The 9,990-nt window shown below is 36.1% G+C and overlaps 1 protein-coding gene across 1 annotated transcript in view; it reads left to right on the plus strand.

The window, feature by feature from the left end:
• Positions 1-267: 267 nt before the first annotated feature.
• The window catches only part of LOC104409885 (cadherin-13-like), a gene marked incomplete at both ends in the record, with an annotated part of 134,797 nt that continues 125,074 nt past the window's right edge, over positions 268-9,990 (plus strand). The window contains one exon of the mRNA XM_010019892.1: positions 268-376. Within this exon, the coding sequence (XP_010018194.1) occupies positions 268-376 (109 nt within the window). The remainder of the gene's footprint in view (positions 377-9,990) is intronic.

The following is a 9,990-nucleotide window of genomic DNA, read 5'->3' on the forward strand; positions in this document are numbered from 1 at the left end:
ATAAATAATATCCTTTATTGATAATCTGAACTGAAACTTAAAATATGCTATTTTGTAATTTCTGTGCCAGCCCACATATATAAAAGCAAAAACCTTACATAAAAAAATTGGTAAGCAAGATTTGAAGGGGAAGTATGTTTTGTAAGGATGGAGTCCAATGTTTTCTTTTATAAGCACGAAGCCTAAACCCAGTATCATTCCCAGAAGCCAATATGATGGATGAATGAGTGGATGTTTAACTCCATTTCCTTTTTCCTTTTTCCTCAGGTTCTGATGCTTGCGTGTGCAGATTTAGAATGTGTCCCTGGATTCCAGAAAAAGGCTTTTTATATTGAAGAACCATTTCAATTCATAGAGGACCAGCCAGTTCTGAAAAGTACGTTATTTTCATGTTACTATTCTGCAAAAATAATAATTTCTTATTTATTGATATCTCTCCTGCCATTTACCAGAAAGCTGGTTTTGTACATAAGATTTAGAATATTGCCAGGATTCTGTCAGGGTTCCCCTGCACTAATCCTATATCTCTACAGACTTTATTCCATGTATTAGAGTGATAAAACACTATATATAGTGCACTAGGACAATATGAATATTGTAACAATTTAGGATCACCCACTTAAAGGAAATTTACACTGAAATTTTTTATAGTCTTTCTTTTAATCTGGAAATCAGAGCTTTCCTATCAACATTTTGCTATTAATCAATCTCTGAAACTCAGATTTAGAAGCTTATATCTTAAAAGTTTAATTCAAAGCTGGTGCAAATCCAAGTCTTTACATGGAGTTCAAAGGCTGGATTAAACTTGTAATCATCAGTGATAGCAAATTGTTACTAAATGTGTTGTACAACTGGGATATTCAGTGATATTTCCAATGACCAGGTGTCACATTACAAAATCCAATCTGTTGCTGTATATTCGAAGTATTAAACTGAAGGAGGTTTAACAGCAGGACTTCTGTCTCAGTCCTGGTGTTAGCTCATTTGACTACTCTTGTGTTACAACTTGTTCTTTCAGTTTTGTTGTGTTGGTACTTGAAGACTGTCAGAGTAAGCTAGTATCTTACCTAGTGGTCAATGATTTTGAAGACTTAAAGATACTAAGCACTCTCATTTTCATACTTTTCAAGCATATCAGTATTTTTACATGTGATACCTATTACTAACAGTTTCGTTGTTATGCTTGGTAGCTTGGTGTTGAGGCAGGAATTCTTCTAGGTATGCAGCATGACACAGTAATGTCTGGCTACATATGATTTGTATACAACATTTAGATCCTATCATGTGGTATCATAGGAATATCACTCAAATGCACACATTTCCAGTTTCAGTTCCCTTTAGCTATTACCTCTATATATTGATAAATTCTCACTGTTACACATGTTTGGATGAAGGTATAATCTGTGCACATTTGCTTTAAAAAAGCCTAGTAACTGGTGAAAACATCAGAATTAGTTGCTACAGTCTATTGAAATGACTTTGTTAAAGTTGCACAGGTGCTAAAATAAACCTTCAGGATAGCATTTTTAGTCTAAGCATTTGATAAATTACTTAGTCTGAGTTGCATTTTCAGAGAAAATTTAGATCACAAGTAGCAAGTCTATTCACAGAGATAAAATTTGTTGTTTAGTTTAGAAGAGATTTCAAACTTCTGATTTCTTTAAGCAATTTTGCTTACTTTGAAATGTTTATTCTAACGACTTGATGAATGCATTTTGGCTGCTTTGGAACTCTGAGGCTATAGTGTGGCCACATCTACTGATTTGTGTTTGTTGTCCTAAGCACCTGGAGGATGAGCTGGTTAAGCCAAAGTTAACGGGGCTATTCTGTGGTGACCCAGCAAATGACACTGACATGAAAACAGCACAATAATTAAGATGCCACCATTAATGTGAGGAGGAAGGAAGAGCAGGAGATTTAGAAATGCCTGGAAACAATCTTCAGAGTTAAATCATTTTAATAAGCAGACACTAGATTGGGCTAATATGTAATGTTCGACAAAGGCAGGATGTCAATGCATGATTCTGGTTAATTCAATCACTTGTAAACAGTATGTCCTTCATGCAGCAGCAATAAACCTCTGCAGTTTCTTCATTTTATCTGTCAACAGAATTGGTATTTTTAATTGTCCGTTTGAATACACTTTGCATGCTCTTGCATATTTTTTATACCCATTACCAAAGACTGATGTAATTTAGCAGTTACATTGCAATGTGAGACTTACCAGTGCTATGTAAAGTAATAGAGTGAATATGCAGAGCAGGCCTATAGCAGAGATTATTTTTGTAGTCCTCAATAATCCAAGGAACTCTTTAATTCTTTTTTGAAGTGCAACAAAAGGGTTTTTCTTATTTTACTCTTCAATTAAAAATAGGACCTACTGTACATTTAATTGCTATTATCTCTCTTGTAATTAAATATAGGTTATGGCTGGTTCTTATGTATTTATTACTTCTGCACATGGCAATGTTAATTATATTTTACATCTTCTTCGTGGGAAGAAGAAAAGCCCAAACCGAGGTTACAGAATCTTATTCTGATTTGTATCAGTTCTTATCAAAACCTACTTCTAAGTTTATAATTATGATTACCTCAGTGCCCAGACTATTTTATTTTCCTAATTTTTTCATTTAGTTTTCCTAAATTTGAATTTTTTTTTCCCATCAGACTCCTTTATCTCCTTATGACTTGTGTTTTCTATGACCACAAACAAAATCAGGCATTGCTTGCCTACTTCTCGTCTGGCCATGTCTTTTCCTTCAGCGCAAATTTTTTAAACCAGATGTTCCCTTGATGTAGTGGGAAAGAATTCAGAGACTCATTTTCTGAAAATGCTAGAGGATTTGTGCACATAGTGATGGTTTTAACAGTGAATTGTGCTACCTGATTTTTCTTCCTTATAACATTTTTAGTTTAGAATTAGTACGATCTTAACAATTAACTAGAAAGGATCATAAAGATTACTACATTTTTAATAAAGTGGCAGTTGACAGCATTTAATTTCAGCTTTTACACCTTTCTGAAACATCTGTGGCCATGAAATGCTTCCCTATCAGAAATCTTGTCATTGGCAAGGCTGACAGCTCACTGGTAGTGACAATGCTCTGTCATGCCAGGCTGATAGAAAGTTCCTAATAAGACTCATCATATGTGGAAATGTAATTATGTTACATTAATCATGTTTATACTTAACATACATGAGTCTTGTCTTTTGGGGGTATTTTTAATTGACAATGAATCAAATAGTGCACTTGAAAAACTGAGGCAATTAACATTAAGGCGTTAGGCGATGTGTTGTGCATGCTAAACTGGGGAATACATTGCTAGTGATTTAAATGTCAAAACAGAGGAAGTTTTGACCCTTACTCAAAGCTTTAATTTGGATGTTAATTAATGACTGACCTCTTCTGTCTCTTATGTGATAGATTGCATGTTTCAGAGCTCGGGCTGGTTCAAGATCAGGGCTTTGTCTGTCTGCATTTGGATACTTTTTTATTCTGTGAATTTTAACAAAGACTTTTCTATTCAACCATGTTGAAAATCTTTTTTTACCCGTATGATGGGAAATATATTTGTCTGCTTACCATTAATGCTTCAAAGCAGTTCTTGTGTTGTCTAGCCAAGCTGTAGCCTCCAGCAAGCTTTCCTTGTTGCTCGGGAAAGAAAAGACCATTCCTACTATTGCAATGTCATGTGTGTACATGGATTACAGTGCAAATCACACTTACATAAAAACATTTCCTATTGATTCTCTGATGTTGTTATGGTAGATTTGGGATTTATCACATCCATACTTCCCACTGATTACCATGCTGTTGACTGTGCTGACAGCCTCTTTCTGTGGCTCTTTCACACTATCAATGTTATTGCTGTTACTCTTCTACTTATTCTGATCCATACACTTGATTCACATGCTTGTGATCTCACACATTTGATATATCTGCCCCTCTTCACTACTACTTCACCTTGTGTAAAGCCAATGTGGCAGCCACATTCACCATACTACAATATGTAGAGCCCTCTACAGAGTTTTTACATGAGGTTTATATGTGAGTTTTAACCCTTGGTGCTGAAGATTGCAGGTTTAGGGTAATTGGAACTACAGGTGGTAGTTGTAGCTTGCAAAAGAACATGTTCAAGTGAGGTAAGGTTTTTGACTTAGTGATTTCTTGCAGGGAAAACTGTCTAGACCTTTGGATAATAGCTAGATAACTATGGCTTTTCATTTATTCAGGTGTACATAACTATAGTTCATCGCCATTGAAACACAGTTATAGCTTTTCAAAATAAAGTAGTCTTTAATGCATATTCAATTCTACAAACATCTTAAAATTACTTTCATTTCACATAAATCACTATGTTAACAAATGTTCTTCTTTAGAAAATGTTGAAAAATGACATGTTCCTAAGCTTGGCATGTGGTAGCAGGTTCTACAGAAATGTCTCAACTTCTCTACCCAGATAGCAGAATCCTTTTTATACTCTATATCTTAATGTGCATAAACCCATGTAGAGAACTTGAATAGCAGAGCTTCAGTTCTGACACTTGTACATATGATTAAGACTAGGCATCTGGGACTCATGCCATGTGGACAGAAATATTGGTCAGGATTTGAAGCCAGATATTAGGGGTATCTCTTAATCACATTATTCTCATTTAAAAGGCTGTAGGAAGCCAAACTCATGCTACCAAAATTTCAGGAAATACCTTGAGACATACAAAATGGTTGTAAAATTTTGGAAGTAAATTTTGGAAGTGGCAGATTGGGAACTTTACAACATGTTCATGGAGGCAGAGTGAGAAGGATCTTCAAAGAGAAGATCCTTCCGCACATAAGTACTTGAGGCATTGCTTCTTAGTTGAAGCTTGATATCTATCTCATACATAGAGGGAAAATGTTGCCTGCATACGTATTGCAAACGTGTTGTGACTAAGTAATATGGAACATCTCAGATGTGCCTCTGAATAGATATATGCAGATGGATGTTGCAATATAACAGAATATTATATCATGTGTTTAACTGCTTTTGCACATGATTAAAGGAAAACAAAAAGGGAAAAAATTGTGGTTGAGTGCCAGGTGGTCAGACAGTTGCTTTCCAAACAATGTGTGTCAGCTTATTAACAGGACCTGAGGGAAAATGAGTTAAAAATAGACTGTTTGATTTTTATGCATATGCATTTAATTAAATTGGTTTTGGAAAAGGAAGGACATTATACTGAACAATTTCAAAGAATAGTATAGTCTCTGAAAACTTCTCTAGTGTTAAGTCAAAATCTCTCAGGGATGTAGTCAGCTCTTGTAGAGTAATGGAGGGAAAGCTCTTGTAAAGTAATGCTGGTGAAACCTCCTCTTGAGGAGTTCAAGGTGGAGAAAACAAAGATCTAAACCTAAAAAGTGCATTGCCTGTGTTGCTGAGAAAAGCCATGTAATACTGGTTTAAAAACAAAAAGTGGGTGAGGATCTTTGCAGTGACAGGGAATGTTGTGTTAAGGGGTTGGTCTGGATTTAGTAAGATAAAAGTAGCAGATTACATGGTTTGAGATTTGATGTTTCTGGAGACTTTCCAAGAGCCATAATGTTTTGCAGATACTACTTTTTTGAAATATGTATAGGCTTTGGTTGGCTGAAGCATGCCAGCCGTTCTAATAGTCTAAATCAATGACCAACTGCTCAGTGTTAGCAGGATGGGTCTCTTGCTCAGTGCAGTGCAAACCTTGTATTAATAATTTTCCCAGGTGCTTCAGTGGAAAACTTACTCTGTTTCCAGCTGGCAATTCCAAAACAAAACGTCAGATTAAGCTATTACTCCTTAACTGATGAACAATACACGCCAAGAAGCAGTCTCGTTCTCTGTAGGTGTATGGATATTTTGGAAGGCCATAGGAAAATGTATGTTGTTTAGCTTTGTCAAACTCATCAAGCAAATAGTCTGGCAACTACTGCTTATGACTACCAAAATTTAATAGGGTCATCTTTCTGAGGAAACGACGAGTAGGGACTATGACTTCTGGTTATAGTTTAGAGCTGGGGTCACGCTGAAGAAGCTTCAGCATCAGCCCAGCCTTGTCAGAAGGAAGCTGTTGTTCATATCTGACAAACAGATGCAAGACAGATTACTACATGCTGAGATATTAATGCATTTCTGTAGTACATATCTTTGTATTTTCACAGACTGCTTTTCTGACAGAACTTTTAATTTGAGGATTTTAGGAAAGCACCATTCAAAAGAATCAAGGCTAGCTAACCTTTTCCAATACCTTTCAAAGTGTAGTGTGGACATTTAGCATGAATTAATGGGAGTATGCGAGGTTGAATCTTCCTTTAAACATAGAATCTCATTTAAGTTAGTGATATCTTAAAGCATGCAAGTATTCTTGAAAATAAATGTAGAGGTAGTTCGCAATTAATTCCTAGCTTTTAGGTTTTCTCGCTGCTAATCCAAATCAAATTATAACTTTTCTAATGTAATTATGCTCGTTCTTCAACTTGCAGATTTTCTTTCCCTTTCCTTATTGAAAGTAGTCTTTTCTGGGCAGAGCAATCTGTATGCGTCAGCTATGGTCTGCTTTAATGGACACATTTCCTTTTTAAATAGCTTTCTTGTGGCACGTGATCTCTCAGTCTTGGTTTGGGAACAAGTAATGCTAGCAGTAAACTCATGAAGTAATTCAGAAATTTATTAGACTGAGTGTTTTTTTTTTCTAGCTGGAGGCTAGTGTTCCTGGTTTTGTCTTGTGTCTCTGTTCAGCTTATCCACCCAAACTCTTCCCTCTAGTAAAGCTAAAGAAGTAACTTCTTATGGATCGATTCTGAAAAGCCTGGTCATTTCAGAATGACTGTGCATATTAGTATGCCTTGTACCTCTTGTTTCTTCTTGGTTAGACAAGTGTAGCAGTAGATAATGGAGGAAGTGCATGTCATGTTCTGTGATACGAATGCTAACTAAAAGTTTGTGTTGTTTTCCTAACCCCCGGAAAAATACCAACCCTGGTGTGTGGTAGGATTTGCTGAAATAAGAAGTTTTCTGAAGAAAGCCTGCTTGAAAGGGATTATCTTTCACACAAATCTGAAATTCCTGTACCAAGTAGTTCTTTTTAAACATCATGAAAATAAAATTGGGAGCCCTGGAAAGGCCTACAACATGATTTCTATAGCAATCTGGAATGTTGCTTTTAGACAGGAACTTCACTTTCAATACCAGCTTTTATTTGTTTCCTTTCTTTGAAGAAAATTTAAAAATGAAAATCAGTGCAACCTTCTCTCTTTTGGCTGTGGGGAGAACTGAAGCAGAACTGAAGGGCCTTTAGAGAAGGCAGCAAAGCAGAAGCAACACTGGAGCAGCGTACAGCTAGGTAATAGCTAAAGAGAAATTCAATGCTGAAGCTGTAGCCAGCATCCGAATATCTTTGACACTTTTGAAACACTTGCTAGCAATTACCAGAACTTAAATGCAGGTTAGACTGAAGGGCAAACTGCATATCTCTTATATTCCTTATCACCCATGGTGCGAATGTTTTGGCTAGACCTAGGTTTATATATGAACTGAATTGTCCTGTTTCGGATTTTCTACCAAAATGCTGAAAAGCAGGTTGTACAAAAAGGGTGCATTTTTAATTTTATCTATTCTATATTCTATAACTAAAATATAGACTAAAACTTATACACTCTACTAGCCATACTGATGAGAAACATTGTGTAAAATGTGTTTAGGCATATGGGTTTTGTTTACCACCTTTTGTGTAGCAGCAAACTAACAGCAACAGAAACTGCTCTGGTTTGCTAGAAGACCAAATTGCCTGGTTACAAATAGGATTCCTGTAGACTTTATTTTAGCTGAAATTTTAATTACAGTGCCAGCTCTCAACTCCTACAATAAAACAGTAGGGAAACCAATATAATTTGACCTTTATAAAACATTAACACCAATCTATACAAAAATATAACTTCAGCTTTAAAAAATAAATACAGTGGGAGGCAGAATTCAAGGAATGGTGAAAAGAGTGTGTGTAATATTTTTACTTGTGGAAAAAACATAAAAATAGTCTGGACACCAAAGTGATGGTGTGTTTGGTTCCCTGTAACCATCTTCTGGTCCTCATACAAAAATGCTACACAGTTGGCAGAAGTGTCTTTTCATGGTTTTATCATGTCTTGGGGGAAAGCAGTCCTACTGTGAGGCTTAGAAAAAAGAATGCTATACAAACCATATGGGAAATGTTGATTTACAAAAAAATAAATGAGCTTTTATCTTTCCGTAGAAGAGTGTCAGGGGTCAGGAAACTTCAGGTGTCCACTTGTTCCTTCTCAATCTCTTCTTGTCTCTCTTCTGTCTCTTCTCCCTTGCTATATTCCCTGGAGGTTGAAGTATTCATGGCCACCAGCTGTTGAGAATTGCACCCTGGGCCAAGTGTTCTTTTCTATTAGAGAGTCACATAGGAAGATGGGGCTGAAGGAGAGGAATGGTGTAGGACAGTCCTATGCTTGAGTTGCACAGCAATGCCTTTGCAACAGCACTATTGAAACATGAAATGGTGAATGGTGCTGGCTCCCAGCTGTATTTGTGACCATAAACAGCCATGAATATGAACACATTTTGGGTTAACTTAAGTCATGGTGTGGCAGCTCACAGTATTTTGTAGTTCTGTCATCATGGGAAGGTGATTAAGAGTGTGCTCCAGGTCTCCATTGTCTTTTAATATTATTCAAAGCATAGTTTAATAAACTTTACCTTTTTTTTTTTTTTGTGAAACTGAACTGAAGCTGTAAACATAAGGATACTTTAAATGAATTGGGTTTTTATGTCCCTTAATAAAAATCAAATTTGAAGATGTTTGAATCCCAAGGTTATAAGTTGCTTTCATGTGACCTGTAACCACTTTAGTTTTCATTGCCTGTCACTTTTGTTTTGCTGTTTGTTTGACAGGTGAAACATTAACTGCCCAAATCTATGGTTCTCTAATTGTAATCTTGATGTCATGTTTCACAACACATTATATTACGGATAGATGCTGTTAGTAAGATGCACTTATTTCTGTGATGCATATTGCTAAATGCCAGGTATACTGGGGAAGAGAAAGAACAAGAATGTATATCAATTTCTGGGAATGGAACATGTCAAGAGTCTAACTTTTATCAATATAATGGTTCTCAGGCCCATTTAAGGTTTAAAGTTGTCCTGAAGAGCTGTGGAGTGGTATGCTTGTATTGCTCTTGGGAAAAACATAATTCCAATAATTGTGCTGTTTGCATTAGAGAGGCTTTCTCTGCTGTCTTGGGGATTGAGGAAGGACGGGATGAAATATTTGTCGCAGAATGACTCTCGTCTTTTGGTTTGCAATGCTCAGCCTCATCTCTGTTGGCCAAAACATTTATTTAGATCTGAAGGCCGGAGAGAAGCATAAGGGAGTTTCTTGTACTCTTCTGTATGAGTTTGTGTCCAAACATGATGCTGGATGCGAACAAATGATACGGAGAGTATGAAGGCAGCTATTAAATATCATAGTGAGAGAACTTTCCATGGTTTCACTGTGGCTGAAACAAAGTCCATGAATGCAGTTGCTTAGGAATCCTAAAAACCTGTGTTTGGTTGTCCAGTTCCTCTTACTTTGGGATTTTTTGGTGGTTTTCTTTGGGGTTGTGTGTTTTTGGGTTTTGGTTGGTGTTTTGTTTTTTGTTTGTTTTGTTTTGGTTTGTTTTCTTGTTTATTTGTTTTGTTAGTTTGGTTGGTTTTTTTTTTTAATCTTGGCTTTTCTAGGTAAAAGTGGTATCCAGCTTGTCTTGTATTTGTAAAGAAACAAGTAGTGACATAAAAGAAAATGGGAAATAGTGATTTTACAGTATTTTCCTTGAGAAATGAAAGCAGTATTGTGGGCGTTATACACTCTATTTTGCAGACAAAGAGCTCATTTAGTTTAAATTTTTAAAAGTTAGATTAGTGACACAGAAACTGGTCTAAAATTATCTTTAATAATGGAGCCAATCAGGT

This window comes from Nestor notabilis, unplaced genomic scaffold (assembly GCF_000696875.1).
Source record: "Nestor notabilis isolate BGI_N333 unplaced genomic scaffold, ASM69687v1 scaffold4878, whole genome shotgun sequence".
NCBI classification, from domain to species: Eukaryota; Metazoa; Chordata; class Aves; order Psittaciformes; family Psittacidae; genus Nestor; species Nestor notabilis.